The 22,570-nt window shown below is 39.3% G+C and overlaps 2 protein-coding genes across 4 annotated transcripts; both read left to right on the forward strand.

The window, feature by feature from the left end:
* Positions 1-1,364: 1,364 nt before the first annotated feature.
* Positions 1,365-16,539, forward strand: LOC141805175 (ARF GTPase-activating protein GIT2-like). 3 transcript variants are annotated; one of them, XM_074689990.1, is made up of 20 exons: positions 1,365-1,599; positions 2,106-2,239; positions 4,574-4,686; positions 5,819-5,924; positions 6,490-6,576; positions 6,671-6,801; positions 7,297-7,391; positions 7,480-7,525; positions 7,734-7,785; positions 7,875-7,947; positions 8,043-8,140; positions 8,234-8,345; positions 8,712-8,863; positions 8,957-9,109; positions 10,853-11,062; positions 11,224-11,313; positions 11,881-11,963; positions 13,355-13,510; positions 14,275-14,338; positions 14,588-16,539. In XM_074689990.1, the coding sequence occupies exons 1-20, from the start codon at positions 1,548-1,550 to the stop codon at positions 14,795-14,797; spliced, it is 2,217 nt and encodes a 738-aa protein (XP_074546091.1). In that variant the 5' UTR covers positions 1,365-1,547; the 3' UTR covers positions 14,798-16,539. The 3 variants fall into 3 exon arrangements, with proteins under 3 accessions (XP_074546091.1, XP_074546092.1, XP_074546093.1); XM_074689991.1 differs by having other exon boundaries at positions 7,737-7,785; XM_074689992.1 differs by lacking the exon at positions 11,224-11,313 and having other exon boundaries at positions 1,366-1,599.
* A 1,113-nt stretch (positions 16,540-17,652) lies between these two features.
* LOC141805176 (glycolipid transfer protein-like) lies at positions 17,653-21,847 on the forward strand. Its single transcript, XM_074689993.1, has 5 exons — positions 17,653-17,855; positions 19,021-19,079; positions 19,164-19,297; positions 19,409-19,559; positions 20,876-21,847. Exons 1-5 carry the CDS (start codon positions 17,753-17,755, stop codon positions 21,056-21,058), a joined length of 630 nt encoding a protein of 209 aa, XP_074546094.1. The 5' UTR covers positions 17,653-17,752; the 3' UTR covers positions 21,059-21,847.
* The last annotated feature ends 723 nt before the right edge of the window (positions 21,848-22,570 follow it).

A 22,570-nucleotide genomic window follows, 5' to 3' on the forward strand; every position in this document is an offset into this window, starting at 1 on the left:
TAATTATATATATTATTATATTGACATTTGTTCCATATGTTGATATGATAGAGCTGGTTCATGACCTGTACTGCAGTCAGTCAGCAGGGGGAGCTCTATATCTTTTTGCTTCACTGTCATTGAATACTTATGGTGTCCATTTTGATGTGCTGCTGATCAAGACAATGTACACCATACCAAATGCACAGCATATTTTCACTTTATTTTTTTTTACATTTTTCCACTCTTATCTATGATGGACAAATTTGTGCAGGTCACAGTGGCTCAACAAAGCCAAAAGATTATAGGATATTAACGATACTGAACAGAGCTATATTTCAAAGCTGTATAACTGCCACTCACTTCCTCATTGCATTCATATAAACTCAACATCAATGAGGCCACATAAGGCACTATCTAAATTCCTGATCGGCAGGGAAATGATAAGCACTCTGTGAATGAAAGGCTCGCAGTTCAGTGTTGGGCTTGGTACACTCTGGCAGTGGTCCAATAACACAATGAAGAAAGAACAATCTCTGATTGATCTCAGCAGCTGGATAGATAGACAGTCTGAATTGGCAGATAACATGTCAGTATTCAATGCAGGGGTCCATGCTTAACATGATAGTGCAATCTCATGTGTTCAAATTATCTTAAAGGTGGCAGGACTATATGTTGAGTATGTATTGTTGAGAAAGTAAAAAAAAGAAAGAAAAGTTTTAAATCAAATCTAAGTCTATAGGGATTTTTTTTTTCACTGAAGAGACAATAATGGCAGTTAAGGCTGAATCTAGTTGCATGAGTTGCGCTGACAATCTAGGATCACTATTGTTTCTCAGGATGAAGACTTTGTTTTCCTTTAACACTATCATAAGTATGTAAGTCCTGTGAAGATGTGCATTAGTTTTGGGAGCAAATTAATGCAGAGAAGATCTTTTGAACACTACTTTGCTTTGTTCAAGACAAATTTGTCCTTTTTCTTTTTTGATATACCAGCTACAGTGTCCGCCATTACAACAAAATATACAAGAAATATTGTGAGTTGTCTACTTATTCTGAGAAAAATCAAATGGAAAAAAACAATTTGGGGACTAATGATCTCATTTTGAGTTATAGATTAGTGAAGAGGACTCATTACCAGGTCTCCAAGAAGGAGAAATTGTCAAACAAATGCTGGCATAAAGAGAAGTCCAAGATAGTTTGCTCTTAATAATAATCTTTACCAGTACCAGATTTTCACCCCTTTAGCTTGCTTTTTGACACCACTTTGCTACGGGCCACAAGATAAACCAAACAGAATCCCGAGCCTCCTATCTAGAGGATGGAGGATAACCATTAGAGGGACCAAGGAAGGAAGTGAACGAGGCGATACAGGGGAGGGACAGAGGAGTGTGTGCAAGTGTTGGAACCGGCCCTGCTTTGTTCAACAGTAGGGGAGGGCAGGCGAGCTGTGGCTGCTCGAATCATAAAATACAATCACAGGGAGCGGAATACCCTGGCTTATCTTCATCTATCTGCGTTTAAGAGTTTCTTTTTGAATATTTTTCTTTGCTGGACTCCATTGAGGGATGTCAAAGCGAGTCCGAAGCAGAGAGGTCTGCGCTGATTGCAGCGCTCCGGGTAGGATGTCAAACAGGCTAGCGTTAGCTACCCAGCTAACAGCTAGCTATTACTACTACTAATGTCTAGTTTAGCTAACCTGGTTAACCTGGTTAAACGACGATAACAGTCTAGTAGATATGTTGATGGTTAACTATTCCGGTTTTGAATAACTGTTTTGTGTATAACGTTATTATATATAATCTATGTCTGTTTGCACATTAATGTGACTAATTTTGAAACTCTTCGCTTGAATGGTCTTGTCAATCGTTCACAGTTTGTTAGCTTTATCAGCACAGAAAGGCTAAATTCATAAGACAATGGTAACGATACTGTGAACAGATATGTAATCTCACACAACAGTCCCACGCCTTGTTGCGTTTGTGGTAATGGTTGTGTATTCAACTAACCTTGTGGTGGTGTTGATACAAAACAACCAAAACCTTGGTTGAACCGCGAATGCTGAAGTCTGAGGTTGTGTTTAGGACTGTACACATTAGCCAACATGTTGTTTCCTCTCACCACAGAGCCACGGTGGGCCTCTGTGAACAGAGGGGTCCTGATCTGTGATGAGTGCTGCAGCATCCATCGAGGTCTGGGGCGCCACAGCTCTCAAGTCCGACATCTGACTCATTCTTCATGGCCACCCTCTCAGCTACAGGTGAAGAAACAGAGAACACAAAACACCAGACTGCATGCAAGTGATGTTTTCTTGAAAATGTGGAAGGCTTTTGTCCAGAATATAAAAATGTTTTAGTGTGATGCAGTAAGACCTTGTGCTTTAACAAACCCTTTTAACTTAAATCTACAAAGTGCTCTGATATCCTCTATCCCGAACCACATGTATGTAAGTGTGCCACATTATTATGCAAGTCCTATTCTGCAAATGATATACCAAGATATTGCAGCGTTACCACACAACCATATAAAGATATGTACAAAAGAATCAGAATGGGAGAAAAACCAGAATAGACCCTCAGCTACGATTAAAGTAATTTTCTTAAAGGGGACATATCATGCTGCTCCCCGATTTAATACTTACGTATGATATAATAAATTTGAAAACAAGACCTTACACCCCCTGAATTTTCAAAATATGAGATACTGTATTTTTTCTGATATCCTAGAACGAGATTTGATGCCTCTGAAAATAGGTCATTGCCAGTTGGCCGTGAGATTTCAACCGTCGTGACGACATGAGGATCCTTTCTTTTTATTGGGGTAATCTGATAAAGCAGCTCCTCCTATGTGATGTCAGTCACACAACCGCCACCGAGGGATACACCCACCAAGAGCCGAGTATAAATATATAAACGTATAAACTATACGTGTTACAGTACCGGTTTGACTCACCACACTGAAGCGTCCTGAGATGATCTGTGTCGAGGTGGATTTTCTTCCTCCTGAGCTGCAGAACCGTCCGGGTCTGACTTTGGGTCCAATACAAAAGGACGTATCCTACACTCTGCCATTTTATTAGTGCTATCAATGCCTTACTGTGAAGTTTTGGCAAACAGCAAACTCGCTCGGTCTGCCCCATCCAATGTGGCGATTTTGTAAATACTGCCATGCTCCAAAAACCGCCCCCTGGCTCTACCCCCTCCGCCCCTCTGATAGAACTGACCAATCAGAGCACAAAGAGCTGTGACGTTGCGAGGTTACTGGAGGTCATTCTCGAAACAGAGCGTTTCAACGAGATCTTCGGAATGGCCTAAAATGATGATATTGAGAACGCTATTGTGGGGCAATGAAGGAACTAAATGACTTGTACTGAGGGCAGAAATGCTTTACAGGCATCCTAGTCTGGCATAGTGAAAAGGAGAAACAAGCATGATATGTCCCCTTTAAGATAAGGGGCTCAATGATAATAGCAGGTCTGGTCGATGCCAAGATGAGTTGCAAAGATCCAAAAAAGCAAAAACAAGACCTCCACTGAAAAAAATACATCAGGGAAACTTCTGGGATGGGCTGCGCAATACACAAATTATCCGATGGACCATTTGAGTGGGCATCTGTTTGGATTTCAACTTTACCGCTGCAACTTTACTGCGATGTCAACAAAGTGGTGATGGTGTGATGTTCTGGGCTGCCATTGTTGATGATGCACTTGTTGGTCCTTTCCAGGTTCAAGATGCTGTAAAATTGAATTCCGAGGGTTATTGCACTATTATTAAGACAAATTTGTTTCCACGGTACAACAAAACAATCAGCTTAAGGGAAGAAGATGCCACTGTTCATGCATGACAATACACTGTTACATGCCTCACGTTATTCTCATGACTGGTTGGCATCTCAGGGCTTTAAAGATGATCATCTCATGAGCTGGTCTGCCTACCATCCCAGTAAGGAAGATGATGTACAGTTATGGCAAGCAATACAGTTAAAAAGAGCAGCTTTGGAAAGCCAAACACGGTGCAGCACACAGTGTTAGCGGAGAAGTCATCAGAAATCAAACTAAATCAGGTGACTGGTGCCTTCTGACCCTGAGTGAAAGGAAACAAGGTTATATTTGACATTAAACAAACACTTTAAATATGAAATGTTTCAAAGACATCAACAGTTTTACCTTTTGTAAATGAAGTGGTTGTTCTGGTTCAAATTTCAAGACAGTTGTAGACAATATTGTTTTCCATCAGCAAAATGTTTGAAAAGGTGCCCAGTGTTTATTTTTCACAAGTTAAATGTTCCTGTCACCAACTTGCACAATAACTTGGCACACTAATTTTTGCAGTTTCTACACTTATTTAGAACTACAGCCTACAGTACTTTGAAAAGCATATTAACCACACATTTGAAGAAATATATTAAACCATCTCACTTCTTAACAAATTAGAAAATGACTTTAAACATAGTTATTGAATTATTCACAAAAATGCAACTAGTATTAAATCCTTCAGCTTCTGTCTATTTATCACAGAGTAGACACAGTCACTGACAAGTCAACACCCCGATAAAATAAACACACATGGTAAAGTGCTGTGTTTGTATGTTTTAGATGGTCCAGACACTGTATGGTAATGGAGCTAATTCCATATGGGAGCACAGCCTTCTGGATCCTTCCTCCTCAACTACTGGGAAGCGCAAAGCTAACCCTCAGGACAGAGTCCAGTAAGTGCTCTTAAGGTTTTTCATGTGTCAGTGCTATATTTTTTATGCTTGTTTGCACTTTGTGATGAAGTTCAATTGGCAAAATTGATTTTTATGGTTAAGGTCAGTGAACATGCATATTTGTGCCTTTGAAGCATTGACATTACTCATGGCATCATACTCCCAAAAAACCCTCTGAAAGGAAGTGGCTTGATGATAAAAATGTACAAAAAATAAGTGTAATACTGAATGCAGTGTCCTACTGATGGAAAGCCTAATTGGAACCCAATTGAAAATATGTTTTTTTTTGGCTTTTACTTTGAAATGGTTTGTGCTATTTTTCAATTTATATTGTAAGGGATGTTTTTTTTTCAACAAGCAGTATGTACTTCATGTACTTTAACTGAAAAAAATGTAATGAAATGATATAAGAGCTGTGATGGAGTCACCCACATCCACTGCAAGGAATCAACACCGTCTGCCTCGTGTCTAGCTACTGAAGTGATGATAAACAGTGGCCCACATATAAACAGCCCGGCTCACACTTTGAGTAAATGCATTTCAAGAAACAGAAGAAGAGATTGGGTGTTGAACCAAAATGGAGTCTTAACTCCAAGAGTCAACGAAAATGCCACCTTAAAAGGAATTTCCACCTATTTCTTTGGTGGAAGAGCCCAAACTAAATTTAGTTCTTGTCATATATTTTCAGGTATTGAACAAACAAAGTGTGTACCAGGGGGGAAGAGTTGTCAGGCTGTACTACTGTTAACTGCAGCTGCATCAACTTCCTTTATTCACAAAACAAGGAAGTGTGCTGGTATTGACACAACGACAAGGGGACAAAAGTAGTCTTTGTTGCTGTATCCCCTCTAATGTGAATCTCAGTCATGTACTACAGCTGTACGGAAACCATCAGAGATAAATACAAAGACAAAGAGTATTTTTGGAGTTTTTCCTGAATGACATCTATGAAATTCACAGATTTTTCATCAAATTAAGTCTCTTATTTTAAACCCCAAAACCAGGATTTTTAAAGCCACGCTGTATTTAAACGTTGCCTGTTCTTAAAAGCCACAAATTATCATGACGTGTGAACATCACTTAGATTTTAACCTATCTTTGTAAAGTTGAAAACATAATTTTGTGTTTCTAGTCCCAACAAGACAGAGTTCATCAAAGCCAAATACCAGATGCTGGCTTACGTCCATCGGATGCCTTGTCGGGAGGATGACAGTGTAACCGCAAAAGACCTCAGCAAGGTGAGAAATTAACTAACTTCAGGTTGAGTAAATATGCTTCTTGAGAGAAGTCAAAGCAGAATTATTTTCTTCTTATCACTTTAATTTGCACCGAGTTTTATCTCTGAATCACAGCCAAGTGTTTTTATTCATTTACTTAACTTCAGTATCTGCTTCCTGTAAACGTCAGAAATGGTTGAATCTATTTATAGACAGATATTTAGCATTCAGCACTGCTGCAGCGTACTGCCACTCATATTTCCTGTACCGGTCACGCTATGACTGTGAATATAAAATAGGAGAGGCTGTCTAGCTTTCAGCAGCTGCATCTGCTTTCTGCTTCCGTTTGTATCTGTCCTCACAAAATATATGAACTGCACACGAGACACACTAGACACACACTTGATTAAATGTGTATGACTCAAAGGCATTTCAATAATGATTTCTGTTTGATGCATAGCAGAGTGTTTGTGAGTTAGAAAGATAAGAGTACAGGCAGAGGAATGGACACAGGGCATGGAAATTTGTTTTTTTAATCTTGGTGCAATAATTGGATTTAACAAGCTACTTGTCAATTTCCTTTCAGCAACTTCATTCCAGTGTCCGAACTGGAAACCTGGAAACCTGCCTCAGGCTCCTATCTTTAGGAGCACAGGCCAACTTCTTCCATCCAGTGAGTGCTGGAGAATAAGTGAGACGATGCATCCTTTGTTTTACTGGTGGCAACATACCAATTCTTCATTGTTGTGATCTTTTTTTGTCAATAGGAGAAAGGAAACACTCCACTGCACATAGCAGCAAAAGCAGGACAAGTTCTACAAGCTGAGCTGTTGGCAGTTTATGGAGCTGATCCTGGGGCTTTGGACTCCAGCGGGAAGACCCCGATTGATTATGCAAGGTAATACAAGAACAGCGTTTTGATTTGACACTCTTAGAGACAGAACTCTGGTGTGCATTCACTGTGCTATTCATATCAGATTTTCTTCACTAGTATATGTTGTAAATCGAAAAGGGAAGTGACAGATTTAAACTGGCAAGAATGAAATCAGAGTGTTCTGCTTGGAGGAAACAGTCTGGCAGAAGTAGGTAAAATATTTTGCATGCCTTTAAGACAATGAGCATCAGAAACAGACACTGCTGCTTTATGTCTGAGTAATGACACAAGAGCATGAGCGACGAGGGCAAGAGAGGAAAGGGAAACTTGGATTGAAGACGAAGAAATAAAACATAGAAGTCAGGAATTTGTCATGTGCTAGGAAAATACCAAAAACATCTGCATGTTTTTTGCCTTGTGGATATAGAAAAATTAGATAATACCATGTGACATACTTTCTATTCTTAGTAATTTGGTATGTTTCTCGAACATGACCTTTTTAATCTTTAATCTGTGCAGACAAGCCGGGCACCAGGAGCTGGCAGAGAGGCTGGTGGAGATCCAGTATGAACTCACTGACCGATTAACATTTTACCTTTGTGGTAGGAGACCAGGTAAGCAGAGCACACATCAGGCTTTATGTCACTATGAATGATATTTTAGAGCGGATGTTCCCTTTATAGTGTAAATATTCCTTTTTAGATCACAGAAATGGTCAACACTTCATCATTCCACAGATGGCAGACAGGTAAAAACAAGATTTTATGTCATTTAGGAATATTTACACGAGGTCTTATATCAGCTCCATGTTTTACTTTTGTTGTGGTATTTCTCCCATGCTGCATTCTTTTGTTGGATAAGAAATAAGTAAGTATCATTGTAAAATGTGATGTTGTGTCTCTTTGTGGAGATATTTGTTTGCAGAAAAATCACTAATTTGACTTTTTTGTCCAAAGCAGCTTGGATTTATCAGAATTTGCAAAAGCTGCAAAGAAGAAGCTCCAGTCGGTGAGATTTTAATGGATCTGATGTTTATGATGTGTCGTCTGTTCTGCTGTTTCTTTTTTTAGAAGTTAATTTGATATATTTTCTTTCAGCTAAGTAACCACCAGTTTGAGGAGCTTGCTATGGATGTTTATGATGAAGTAGACAGAAGAGAGACAGATGCAGGTGAATTTCAAAGAAATGTAAACATATGAAATGTGCAGTCATCCTTGATATTAAACATCTATGATACATATGCTTTTCACTGTGAATTTTTACAGTGTGGCTGGCCACTCAGAACCACAGCGCGCTTGTTACAGACACCACAGTTGTGCCTTTCCTGCCAGTCAATCCAGAGTATTCGTCCACCAGAAACCAGGTAAGTGACTGCACCAGTTTCCTTTGTTTAAATGTTTGTTTGATGAGCTGATTTTGGTTCTAACGGTTTCTTACTTTCGATTTGTTCTTTCAGGGTCGACAGAAACTGGCACGGTTTAGTGCTCATGAATTTGCCACTCTGGTTATTGATATTCTCACTGATGCAAAGCGACGGCAGTGGGGTAATTCCTGTGAAAGTCCCAAAGGTACAAAATGTTGGTGACCTTAAATTTCTTCGCTAATATATTTTGGTTGGGATAGTTAATCAAGTTTTATTCTGTAGAAAATGTGTTTAATAGTTAATATGAAGGCAGAAAATGGGCAGTTGAGAAAACTGAAACTTTTTAATGAATATTTACCATTTGGGTTAATTATAAGGGCAGAAACATAGCAAACACAAATTGTGGATAAGGTCTTTAAAAATGAAAAGGTCTTCCACCAGTAAACCAAACCAGAGCCTGTTTCCTCTCGTAAGCAAACTCGAGAAATCAAATGAAGATGAACAAGACCTCAGATTTGGATTCAGTAAATATAACACATCTGTCTGTTTTGATCTGGTGATCCCTCTTCAGATAACGTAGAGCTGATCCTGCAGGGAATTAACAGCCGCCATAACAGCGAGAGCCAGGACAACGACCAGCCAGATTACGACAGTGTGGCATCCGATGAGGATCCAGTGCAAGAGGCCACATGTGGGGACAGCTGCAATGATAGAAGGACCAAGGTGACGCTACCATCAATACTTCTAAACACAGCTTACTTTTGCTATTTAAACTGATCAAAATAATCTTAAATTTTGTTACGTTTTCCATCACAGAGCTCAGAGTCATCTGACATCTCAGATGGACCAATCACAGTGCAGGAATTCATGGAGGTAAAGACTGCTCTTACTGCTTCAGAAGCCAAAATACAACAACTTCTAAAAGTCAACTGCCATCTGAGTGAGGAGCTGCGGATGATGCAGACTAAGGTGAGTAACAAAAAGAAAAGTGGTATCACCAACTAACAGTTAAATTTATGTAACTATCATTCTGATACTTGCAATGTCTGAAGCCTGTCTTTCCTCTTGCCTCTAAAACACAGCCAGGTGGTAAAATTATAACTATGTGCAAAACTTGAACAAGAGACACTGCATATTTGATTCCTCCAAGGCTCCATTATACATTTGAATGAAAGAACACACTATCCAACGTTATAACTCATCCGTTTCAAGTCAGAGAATGGCTGCTGTCCCTCTGTGGATGGGATGAAATTCTTGTGGTAACAATTAAAAATCACCAGACTTCCTCTGGTATGCTGCTTGGTGGAAGACAGATGGGATGTTGTATTTCTTTGACATGAGATTGTGAATCCTCACTTTGTTGTTGAACACAGCCTCAACAAAGAGTAGCCTAAGTGGACTTAATGATGAATCACTGTAAATTTTAAAATTATCAATGAGCCTACAGTAAAAAAGGACCAAAATGTTGCAGTCAAAAGAGTTTTAGTATGAATTATAGTCTGTGTACCAAACTCTTACATAAGTTGAAGTGAATTATATTTTCAACATTTCATACAACATAAAACCTGAGGTTAACAGCACACAGTGTATCATATCTATATGCTGTGCATTAACACTAGGTGTGTTTCAGTAATCACTTCTGTGTTTTTAAAAGTTTTTCTCTGTCAACAACTGTTACTAGAAACAACATCCTATTTCAGAAAGTGTAAAAACGATTTAAAATGATGCATCTAACCGATACCTTTTTGTTTTCTGGTTTGTTTCTGAGACAGACTTTTACCACCTCTGTAAGCATTTATTATCTAGATTCTAATAGTTTCTTTTTGATTCTTGAAAAAAATTGAATTCAACTTCTGAGATCCATTATCCATCATATCCTCATGAAACTAGTTCCTCACAGGTTAAAGCAAATACAAGAACAATCTTTTATTGACCTGGTAGATTCATCTCTGTGTGTGTGTGTATCCTCTACTGTTGATTCCAAACAACTCATTTTGATATTATATTTATCATGTGAATAGAATAATGTTTGAAATGTTTCGTGTACAAAATAGACGTGGTGGTTTTTGGAGATGGAAACAGACACAGCTGAGAGTCAGTGTCAACAATGATCTGCTTCCACCTGGTGGTTTATTTGCTTTCTTTATAACAGTTGTGACCTTTGCACCACATTGACTGTCTCCCTCTGCTGGGGCCAAAAAGTGCTTGATTACTTTAACATGTAGTGAAACTTGTTTCCCTGGAGTGAAGTTCATTGTTCTCGAAAATATATACTTTGTAAATTTTTTCTATGTAATTTGATAGGCAGACACATGAAAAACAGAAAAGGACACTTTTTGTTTTAGCTTGGTGGTTTTGACCTCTCTATGACCTCTGTACTTCCTATTGTTTTTGTGGTGACTTCACCTGGTTTAAAGAGAAAAGAACGAACCTAGTGCTAATGTAAATAAGGGCTACCACCTGGACAGCAATTTCCCAAGGGGTCATTTTTCAGGAGTTTCTGTCAACATGTAGTGTCAGCATTTGGTGGAAGAAACAAACTTTCTGTTTGAAGGGAAGCCAAAACACAAGGGAGGAAACTCGACCTTGAGGTTTTTCTTTTCTCCCGCAGGCTGAGCCGTATTCCACTCCATTATTGATATCTGGCATAGCCTTTGTAAGGAGATCATTCCCCAGCTTCAGCTGCACTGAAAGATGTTTTGTTCTCTCCAGCTGAGCTCCTTGCAGACTGAGAACACATCGCTGCGATGGCAGACCCCCAGCGGACAGCAGCACTCCCAGGGGCCCTGTGGTCGACATCCACCCCGCGGAGGTCGCGCCATGTCCATGTACGAGACCGGCTCTTCTCCTCGGCAGTTCCCCCACAGAGCGGAAACAGCCAGGCATGATGACGGAGTCATTTTACAACCTTTTCCCACTAATGTAAGCACGGAAGCACAAGAACTCATGTTGGTTTGTCGTCTCAAGATGAAATAATGATGCCTGGCTTGGGGCTGGTGTTGGTTTTTCATTCATTCATTCACTCAGTCATCATTTATTGCATCTCAATCGAGTATGCTCAACTTGGTTTGACCCCTTTCTAGATTGGGAGGGGTCCTTTGGGGACGGCTGCTTCCTCCCTCCCTACCTTCCCCTCTTCCCTGTCCTGGTCGTGGGATGAGAGATCTCGAAGGGTTAAGTACTGATGTACTGAAGGCGGTGTCAAACCGTCCTGCTGCTTGACCCCACAGTCTTCTCTATCCTGACCTGTGTCTTTAAACTGCCTCTTATCAGTTACCGCCTGCCTGCCTGCATGCACCACAGTGCCTCTGCTTCAGTTCAGTCATCTGAACAACTGCAGCTGCTTATCCATAGAGAGACTCAGACAGAGCTTCTCAGGCTCCGGTCTGCACCAGGAGTGAGTGCGGGAGACATGTAGCAGCACAGAAAGCTGTTTGTCGAATGTTCAGAACGTCTTATTATAATTGAAGTGATAGTCATTGATCCACAGTCTACTTCAGGATTTCTCTGCATTTACTAATCGCATCCACCGCAGTGTGTTCAACCACGACACAGTTGAATATTTCCTGTCTTCTTCTTTGTATCTGCTTCAAACCGAATGTCTGATTCTGTGATCTCAGGTTTCAATTCAGAAATGCATGATTCTGTTTTATTTGTGCTGACTGTTGCTCTAATAACATGTACATCCTGATGTGTGTTCACTGTAACTGACTGATGCTGACTGACTGATGTCTCTGTAGGGCTGTAGTCTGGAGGGACAGAATATTATGCTGGAGAATGATTACGACACCACGCCCAACCACTCTGAAGTGGAGGAGGCTGGGTAAGAAAATTTGGTGGAATTCATTCGAGACACCGACTCACTGTTTACTTCAAGAGAGGCTGTAAAATCCTGAATATCTGTTCCTACTGATTTAAAAGCAAGCGTTTTATTTGTTTGACTTGATTTGTTGTTTGTTTAGAAGATGGCTGGAAATTGCATGAAATAAATACTTGCACTTGTTGACGTAGAAATATAGGAGATGAGGCTCAACTTGTCTTGGTTGCTGGTGTTTGGAACAGTTGAAACAGCCTGACCCAGCGTGACATGACAGAAACTTATATTTTGACTTGTAATGCATCAGTTTAATATATGCAAATATATTGCTCATCAAAGTAGCTGTAGGCTGTAAACTAATGAATACAGCTCAATACAGTGCATTTACACATATGGTACTGTTTTTGAACTTTCTTAAAGTTTAATTCAATGTAGAATAACAGGTGTTAGATTATGATGCAGCATGTTAAACTCAGCTGCACTGCTTTTATTTGAAATTTGATAAATTGTATGTTAATCAGGGTTCCCGTGGATCCTTGGAAAGTCTTAAAAGGCATTGAATTCATAGTTCTAAAAATAAGGCCTGAATTGGCATTAAAAAGTCTTAAATCCAAATTTCAAAAGTCTTAAAAATTTGAACACATTGGTAAGATTTATGTTAGTTTGAAGTTAAAAAAATATTAAGTAACACTTATCTATTTTCTAAATAATTTCCTGATTTACTCTTGTGGTAACATCGCGTAATCACAATAGTGGAACTAACAAAACGGTGATGTGGTTGCACCAGGAACTTTTGAAGCAGATGCATGTCTTGGTTCTACCTAGGGTGCCTGGAGAGAAAAAAATGAGGAAAAATGGCAAAAAATCCAAAAGTGGTTTAGGAAAACTGATTATGGCAGCAAAAATTGAGAATTAAATTTGAAATTAAATTTCAAAAACCATGGAAAAATTCCAAAAATGGTTGAGACAGTGGCCAAAAAAGATGAATGGGGGCAAAATAGGCATAAAATTGTTAAATTGGGGTTAAAAAAGGTAAAAAGGCATGTTTTATGTAAAATAAACATTGGGTTAAAATTGCCTCTAACCTGGGTAATTCATGTGGTGTTTTTGTTTGTTAGTTTTGTTTGTTTCAATTGTGGTTCGTTGTCGACTTGTTTTTAAATTTGATTTCCAACGTCATTAAAAAAGTCTTAAAAAGTCTTAAATTTAACTTGCCTTGAGCTGTAGGAACCCTGTTAATGTTTTGAGATATATTTAGGACTAAATTATTATAGTATATGAAATAAGTTTTGCTCACTTATAAGCAAATATCAATTTAAGGTATTTACATCTTTGTCTTTGCAAATGCTCATAGCATTACACTGGGTTAAATCATTATTTGTATTTTTTTCATCTAGTAGCCCTCTGCCAGTGTCCGACACAGGAGAGCCAGTGGGGGAGTGTGAGGAAGATCCCACCCTGCCATGCACAGAGGATGTCATCTGCAAGACGGAGCAGATCACCAAGAACATACAAGAGCTCCTGCGAGCCGCCCAGGAGACCAAACAAGAAAGGTCGATCATCATATCGTACATCTTCCATGTTTTTTCAGTGTTTCACCCAGCTTCAACTTTGTCAGGCTGCACATGAACCACAGTTGTATTTCTGATATTCTGCCTGTCCTTTTGGAGAGCAGACAGTGTTTCATCCTTCATTACATCTGTTTCTAGGTCAGTGGTTTTCAGTTGTCCTCAGGGACCAGGACCCTGCTGGTTTTAATCTTCATAGCCCGCTAACAGTCAGTGATTAACCACAGAGTTGCCTCAAACCAGCAGCACCCTGGTCTCAAGGACCAGTATTGAGAGTTTGAACTTCAGAGACTCAAGCTCAGCCCCCACCCACCCCTGTGTCCTGGAAACTGTTTGTCTGCTGGGGGGGAGGCCTGGTGTCTTTAAGTGCAGCTGACAGGAAACAAACACCACATGACCGCATATTCCTCTGTGACCTTTAAATCCTCAGAGAGTTAGTTTAGTCAGTGAGGTTTTCTGCAGTCCATGAACTCATTACTTTCACAACTATGCTTCATTTTCCTGCATTTTTCATGATAAGAATTATTATTGTTAAACTTATCCAGAAGTATTATTTTGTGAGGTTTGTTGGTCTGACTGATGCACAAGTCTCAATATTAAATTAAGCTCTTACTTCCACATTTTCACATCTGTAATGATTCCTTCTTTGTGGTAGCTGCTGTGTATTAGTTCCTGTATTACATCTTGTAATCATATACAGAACATGGGTGGTTGACTGCCTTTTATCCCTTTGTGTTTCTCTCCTGCAGCTTCCTTCCTTGTTCAGAGAAGATCTGTGTGGCTGTGACTGAGATGGCTGCTCTGTTTCCCAAGGTAAGACGACTCCATTTCCATCTCCCTCCCCCCCGAGCAATTACAGGATTTGCTGTTTGCTAGAAAATGGCCAAAGAGAATCTAACCAGACCTGTTTGGATTGTCCTCCCTCTCTTGACCTATTGTATTACTCTGTTTTATGTTGAATCACATGCACACAAAGCCGACCAAATTCAATGAGGGTTTATTTACAGAGGTTGTCAGTTCAGATCCTAATCAAACCTCCATCATCCCTGTCGTCTCTCACAGAGGCCGTCTTCCGAGACGGTGCGAGGGTCTCTGTGTCTGCTCACGTCCAGCGCCAGTCGGCTTCACGGAGAGTGCCAGAAGGCCGCGGATCACAGCCCTTGCCCTGCGGACATCCAGCTGGTCACTCAGCAGGTCATCCAGTGCGCCTATGACATCGCCAAAGCTGCCAAGCAACTTGTCACTGTGACAACCAAAGAAAACAACAACTAACCAAAACCCAAAGACATTCTTCAAACACCCCAAACTCAAGTCAATCAGTGTTAACACCATTTTCTCCTTTATTAACCACTTTAAGCATTCACATACATTCCTAGAGTTGACACATGCAAACTAAGGGATCAGTCAAACATGTATTTATTTTGATTTTTGTATCAAAGTAATAGGTAGTTAAAACACCTTTAAATGTGTAGTACAGAATCTTTTACCTCGCTGAAAGAAAAACACTTTAATCCACAAAATTTCCACAAGTGCAATGTTGTGTGTGTACAAAAACCAATAGAATAAGCAGTTGAGCCTCCACTCTTTCCATAAGTCAGGTCATTATACAGTAGATGAATCTTACTCTAGTTGTTTCCCTTTAGCCATTTTGATTGTTTTTACGCTGAGATGACAGTATTTTAATCTCAAATCATCGTGATACCACTTGCTTAGAGTTCAAATGTTTGTTCAGTAGGCAAACTGTGATTTTAAAAAAACAATGAGCACCATGCGAGGCCAGCAGATCCCAGAGTGTGCACACTTTTATTCCATCCAGCCGTTGAGTCCTTCTCCTCTCTGGTTTGAGACGTGTTTGTAGGTTAAGTATCAGTAGTTTTGGATTTCTAATGTTACAGCCATACTTCTGATGTGTGTGTGTGCGTGCGTATGTGTGTAAGCTATATTGTCACAGAGGTGGGCTTGTGACACACATTTTGAATCAATTCTAATAGCGTTATGCAAATATATAAAAATGTACTGTTTGTATCCATGTAATTCTTTATCAGAATAACCCAAATGCTATTCTATTTATAAACGTGTATGTCTTACCTCTAAAAATATCTATGTTTATTTTCATAAGCTTCTCTTTAACATGTTGCTCCTCACAGACTAACTTTGTGTTCTGAGGTTTGGGACATCTCAGCTGGCAGTAAGTGAAAGGCAACCTGTGCTCTCTTTTTCTTTGGTGTGGTACTGTAACTCCAGTGTTTCAGATGCTATTTGTAGTCACATGCGTACAGCCATGGTTAACAATCACTGATAAAGTCAATATCCCCTAGGAGTTAGAGTACCTGTTGTAAAACCTGGGTCATAGGTGTCACTCTTTGTGAGCCAGAAAGGTTAAACCAGGGTTGGAAAGAGAACAAACACACCTCTGATATGTGGACTACGTTTAAGTCAATGTTACGCCAGGAGACTGTATTTAACTATGAATACAAAGCATTTCTTTTGAATGTGGTAATAAATGTTACACCTGAGCAACGTGAAATAATGCAGCTGTAACAGTTTCAATGTGAATACTCAGCTTCGTCCTGCAAGATTAAATTCTATAGACTTTATTTACATTTATGTGACATTTTAAATCAAACATTTTTGACATTGTGCGATTCTCAAACCATCGTTCCAAAGGCACATCTGTATTCATTCTCAAAGGTTTAAAGGACTTCTTAAACAGAGTCTTTATAAGAAGGCCAGTGTATACACCATTTATGTGTTCTGGTTTTAAAAATGCTTAAAATTGTTCGACCTTTTTTTTTGTAAATCAATATTCACTCACCAGTTTTTTTTGTTTGTGACTTTACAGATACACTTCATGTTCCTTTAAATGACATTTTGTCAAAATATTTTGTTCGTCTTACTCTATATGCTTTACTGTTATAATCACTAGCTTATCTTTGGCTACAATAACCATCATCGGTTCCCAAATTTTTCACGCTTCACTTCTAAAAGAGACTGGTGACCCCTTCCAAATGTTTTTTTTTTAAAAACTAAGAAATTTGGCTGAATGATAGAAATTTAGACTACCTATCTGCACATATAAATGTGTTGCCTAAATTAATCTGCTGTTGCTATCCTGGGTTAGTCACCTTGTGGTCTTGTGGCAACAAAAAAATGTGGCAGACATATGGAATATTTCCCATTTGTACGGTTTCACACAAAATAGTACATGTGTTTTGTTTTTACTTTTATAGTAATGGATGAAATATGAAGTTGTAAACATTTGTCTGTTTTGAAAAGCAATTTATTCAATTCATGACTGCTCTATCAGTGTTTTGGGTCCCAACCTCTACTTTGGGAACCACAGACCATAAATATGTTCACTGTTACTGTTAAATTCATTCAATATAAGGACAGTATGCGGGCTAGTTTACTGTTAACAAGTGTAACTATTGGGTTTGATAAGGGATTCACAAACTTTTTGGCCTGGGGACCCCAAAAAAGTGGTACTGAAAATTGGTGACCCCCTGCAGTTGGAAAACACTAATAGGCCAAACAAACAAAAAAACAAAAAAACTTTTTTTGACAATAATGGATGAAATCTGCCCCTATAAACTGTTTCAGATTATTTTGAAGGTGTTTTTTTAATCCCCCATTCGGTTTTGTGCCACCACCTGAAGGGGTCCTGAATATTACTCTGTAAACCAGTAAATGTGATTAATGAGAAGCCATGATGTATTTCACAACTTCACTGATCAACCTTTATTATTCAGCAGGTTGCACTGCGTTATTTTCTCCCAAAAGTTACTAAGCCTGGCTTTAAACCTTTATTTTAAATAAATAAGTCAATAAGTCCAACAAAGCATCGACTCACGTTAAACATACTTTGAAAACTTAGGGTTGAGAGTTTTAGCAGCGTGCAGTGGAAAGAAAGAGCGTGTGTTGCCTCTCCACCTCTGGTTCAACCCTGAAACTTAATCCCTTGTAACTTTAAGCTGCCTCTGTCGTTGAAACAATCCCTACCTTAGATATAATAAAGTATTATCCATACCTCAACTTTATGTCTGTCGTGTTTTGTGTGTGTGGGAAACAGCAGTTTGAAACATGTGTATTATTGTCCCACCTGTTGGAGGAAGATGAAAGTGACAGGGGGCTGTTGGCGCTTCCCCACCCACCTGACAAGAAAGGAGTTCCGGGTTCTCAACAGTCGAAGAGCCGCTCGCCACAGCTGCCTGTTCCGACGGCGGGAACATGTCTCTTTTACTGGATAACCAATTTAAAGAACTACCTCCAGATAAGTCCATAGATACTAAGCTGTTTCTGGAGACTGTTTCTCATCTGCCTTCATTTTTCGGTGAGTAAAACTCCAGATAAACTCGGTAACCATAAAACGATAGTGTGTAACTGTGGCGGCTGATAGGCTGATATAATGTTGACTTCTTCCTCATGACGTTACTCTAAATGACTTCTCACTTGTCTGATACCAAGTCATGGTTATTTCACACATACACAGCAGGAGAGGAGTACCATTAGTGCAGCTGCAGCTCGTATAGAGACACTCTTTGTTTACTCTCTGAACAGAGAATACATTGACCTCATTGTGCCTTTAACTTACTATGCATTCACTGCATTTTTCCCTTTCTGTTTACACCTACAGCTGAAACCAGAAGTTTACACACGCTGTATAAAAAGACGCATTCTTTTTTTTTGTCAATGACATTAAATCAGACTAAGCTTTTCTTGTTTCAGCCCAATCAGGAATGCCAAAATTGTTTAATGCCATTGAAAATTTATCGGAGATCTTTTTCTCCAAGACTCTCTTCAAAGTCAGACGTTTACACACGCTAAGATTACTATGTCTTTAAACAATGACGTCATGGCTTTTGGAAGCTTTTGATAGGTTAATTGACCATATTTGTGTTAATTGGACACAAAATGTCTCAAGAAAGTCAAAACAACCCCAGAGTGGTAGCATCATGCTGTAAGGATGTTTTGGTGCACTTCAAAAAAAGATGACACCAGCCTGCTTAAAGCTTGGATAAAAACAGGTCTTCCAAACAGACAGTTACCTTAAGAACCTAAACCCTGGACTCAATCCCCCCCTGAAAATTGGGGGGCAGATCCTGAAAGGAGCGTAGGAGCAAGGCTTCCCTTAATCCAGATCTGTCAGGAGGAATAGGATGCAATTCCTGCTTACTATTGTGAGAAGTTTGTGGAAGAAGAACAAGTTGTACAGATTTAAGGCAATGCTACCAAATATCCAGGATATGTCTGTAAACTTTTTACTTTGAAGAAAGTAATGAAAAATAAAATCTCTAATAAATTTCCTCTATCATTATTCTGAAATTTAGCAGATAGAAATAATTTTGGTGATCCTAACTGACCTAAAATAAGAAAAATGTAGTCTGGTTTATGTCAGACATGCTGATCTGCATTCACTATCCCCTTTTAACCAGGGACATGTGATAAAGTCATTCATTTTTTATCGCTCTGCACGCTCTCAAATGTCTCTCTTTCAGACTGCCTGGGATCTAAAATATTTCTACCCATAAAATCCGACATAAATGGCAACATAACGGTGAGATACAGATCTGTCTGCTTATTTGTACGCCTCTTTTCATGCTGCTTCACCTTCACATAACCTGAATTCTTATTTCTCCAGAAAATTCGAGGAGTATACCAGGAGGATCCTGCAAAGTATGTGACCCTGCAGAGTATCCTGGAGGCAGAACGAGAAGCCCACGCTGCAGAATGGCCTAAAGTTGGAGCAACATTAGCTCTGATGTGGCTTAAAAGGTGACTGCTGCCTGGACTTGATGTTATGTCATACTGTAAGTTGAACTTTAGGCCACTGAGCTGACGCAGACTGATAATTTATATTTTTCTTGTGCTCGGTTTCTCCTGCAGGGGTCTCCGCTTCATACAGATCCTGCTGCAGAGTCTGGCAGACGGGGAGAAGGATGAAAACAACCCCAACCTTATTCGGGTGAATGTCACCAAAGCTTACGAGCAGGCGCTGAAGAGATACCACGGGTGGATGGTTCAGAGGATTTTCACTGTGAGCATAATGTTGGCTTTTCTGTTGATTGTTTATATTTCTTGGCATGTCACCCTGATCTGTTTTAACAAACCTGTTAGTGTGCAGTGTTTTATGTTTTTGGACTAAGTCATGGATGCAACTATTTTCCTCTTGTCTTTTAACAACAACACTTTTCAACTAGTTCATTCAAAAGGAAAGACTTTGTTTTAATCAGGTTTTGAATTGAGAAGTATTCTAGTTCAAACTTCTAATCACATTAACATTGAAAAAGTTTTAAAGTTGAGCAACAGATGTAGATAAGGTAATCTACAAGTCATGTTCAGTATAACCCTGAATGACAGATATGCTTGGGTCATAAGTCACTTTGTCCAAAAGTTTCTTCTAAAGGAAATTATAGAATTGTCTTGTTGCTTGTTCAAAGGGATTTGGCTTCTGTCATAACTTTGGCATAAATGGAACTGACTAATTTTGTCTACCAGAAGCTCTACATAGATAAATCTTTCATTGTGAGTATTTAGGATAATATATTTTATCTTGAAGTGAGGTTTTATAAGACACTTATTCGTTGTGAGTAAATTGTCAATTTGGCCCTTTTGTGAGGACTCCAGCTGAAAAACTAGTACTGAAGCTTGGCTATTAACTGCCACAGACAGGTCAACTTTATCACATACTTCAGCTTATTTCGAAGAAACTTAAGCCAATTTATGTCAGCAAAAGTGTATGCTTTATTTTGAAAAATTTCAGGACTTTGCTTTGCCTTCAGATATTCCATTTGTTAATGCACTTCTGTCAAACAGCACATGGATTTAAAAGAGACAAAAAAAAAAAAAAAACTAAAAAAGTTGGTTGTGACAGAAACCATGAAACACATTTAGTGTGTTCACCTTTATGAATTTGAGACTCAACTGACCGGAGAGAGTAGAAATGTATGTGCGTAAAGGAGAGCAGGAGAGATGCCCTAAAACAGAGAGATCTGCTGCTGCCATGAGATAGATTTGATAACAGCAGTACTTCAGGGCTTTTCTTAGTAAGAAGGTCCCAATAGCTAACACACAGCAACCTGTTTTACTGACTTTCTTCCATTTTCAGAAGTTAAAAGTTGAAGTTTCTTAAAATTTGCTGAATAAATCAAGTGGTACAGATGACACTAGCTGTAGTAGGTTGATAGTAAAGCTTCCCTTTCTTTCCCTTTCTTTCCCTTTCTTTAAGAGAGGGACTAAGATTATACAATCCTGCCCCCACCCCCAAAACAAACTATCCCCTTAATTGTTCATGTCAAACTTGCAAGTAAAACCTGTACATGTAATGGAAAATCTTCTTTTTCCTCTTCACAGGTGGCGTTAGCCGCAGCTCCCTATAGATCAAACTTCCTCAAATCCCTGTCCAAAGGAGAGGAAGTGAAAGAGGAGGACTGTTTGGCCAACGTGCGTCAGTTCCTGGTAAATTACACCACCACCGTCGATGCCATCTATGAGATGTACACAGAAATGAACGCTGAGCTGGACTACACTGTTTGATGACCTGGGACATTACCGCGCTGGAAATGCTGCCTCATGAGAGACAAAGTCACATTTTCCAAGCTGGTTTTAAAGGATTATACTGTTTTCTCAGAGTGTGGTATTTATTGTTTTAAATATGCCTTATTGAATATGTAATTCTGTTTAATCTTGAAATCATGCCTTAATTTCAAACAGACATCCGCAGCTAAAGATAAGCACTGCACAAATTTGAGGAATTACAAGATGGTTAAAGGAACAGTGCAGCTCTTATTCCCACAGAATTATATTATTCTGTGAGTTTCTGCTGTGTTTTTGACATAAATTTTTGGCTAATATCTGTTTCATGAAGGGAAACTGTTGATAGCAGAGTTACCTTAACTGTCTATTCAGGAGCAGCAGCCTCACCTGTGTTTTTAAAGTTTAACACTTAGGAAATGAGGTTTCAAACTACTGTGTGCCTTGTGGTCTCAAACCAATATTTTACTTTTAAAATTGAGCCTTCATCCTCTTTTATCCCTGTTTAACTTCCAAAGCAGGAGCTAATACCCAGTAGAGTTCTGCCCCTCAGGGCTTTAGGTGTGTTGAGTTTGTGTTGTGTGTCTGATGAGTAAGAGGGTGTAGTCAAATTGAGCTCGTGCTGTATGTTTTGTTCTGTGATCTGTGTTCTTCAGATTTCAACTGACCTGATATGAGCGCCACATGTCAAACAATGTTTTTAATTTTTGGAGTCGGCACTCCTATGCATGCTTTTATTAATAACTCATTCATTAAATCCACAGTTAATGTATCCATGATTATGTTTGCAATGTTTGTCTCTTAATAATCAGCTGTCAATTTTTTGCTTGTCATGAAATATTTATTTTGAATGATGATGACTGATAATAAAGAACTGTGTTGCAAATAAGTTATAAAGACAAGTGTAATTCATGATTCTTCCTCTAGATGGCGACATTTTCCTTTTCTCCCTCCTTTGTCTTATTGTTTTAATCACATTTGAGGTGCTGCTACCTCAAGGGATATTTTAACCCATGCTCCAGTTTTCGGCTCCTAAAAGACACAAAAATAGTTATTTATGTTTGTAATTTTTTGCTAGCCTGGACCATCATTTGACATGCTCACACCATCCATATTTTCACCCTGCTTTCTTTTTCAGACATCAGCAGTATTAGGGAAAGAAAAAGCCCCCTGCCTCTTTATGTCCTCTAATCCCTCAGATCAGCCAGCCTCCTCCTCTGCCCAGTCTCACTTATCTGAAGTGTGTCCCAGAGGTTGCAGTGGCTCTGGTTCCTCTCCCACAGGAGACCAGCCTTAGCTAATCACCTCTGAGCGAGGGCGAGGGGAGCGTGTCTGTAATCCTGTCGGTTTATCAGCACACTGGCCTGGCCTGACTGATAGATAGGATGGAAAAGCTCCAAGTGAAGCTGGAACACAACAGGCTAAAGACAGAAAATCACTAACAACAAAGCCTCAATGACAGAGCCGCTGACCTTTAACTCTAAAATATTTGTTATCTGCAACAAGGTAATCAGT

The sequence above is a fragment of the Halichoeres trimaculatus genome, unplaced genomic scaffold (genome assembly GCF_033239565.1).
Source record: "Halichoeres trimaculatus isolate MK-OKI-2021-1 unplaced genomic scaffold, fHalTri1.1 fHalTri1_scaffold_16, whole genome shotgun sequence".
NCBI lineage: Eukaryota > Metazoa > Chordata > Actinopteri > Labriformes > Labridae > Halichoeres > Halichoeres trimaculatus.

Bases quoted from the DNA above. Each gene is read 5' to 3' on its own strand.
- LOC141805176 (XM_074689993.1), top strand. From the start codon at position 17,753: ATGTCTCTTTTACTGGATAACCAATTTAAAGAACTACCTCCAGATAAG. The intron at 19,298-19,408 runs GTGACTGCTGCC...TTTCTCCTGCAG, and splicing joins GCTCTGATGTGGCTTAAAAG to GGGTCTCCGCTTCATACAGA. The intron at 19,560-20,875 runs GTGAGCATAATG...TCCTCTTCACAG, and splicing joins TGGTTCAGAGGATTTTCACT to GTGGCGTTAGCCGCAGCTCC.
- LOC141805175 (XM_074689990.1), top strand. From the start codon at position 1,548: ATGTCAAAGCGAGTCCGAAGCAGAGAGGTCTGCGCTGATTGCAGCGCT. The intron at 8,864-8,956 runs GTGACGCTACCA...TTTCCATCACAG, and splicing joins GCAATGATAGAAGGACCAAG to AGCTCAGAGTCATCTGACAT. The intron at 13,511-14,274 runs GTCGATCATCAT...TCTCTCCTGCAG, and splicing joins CAGGAGACCAAACAAGAAAG to CTTCCTTCCTTGTTCAGAGA.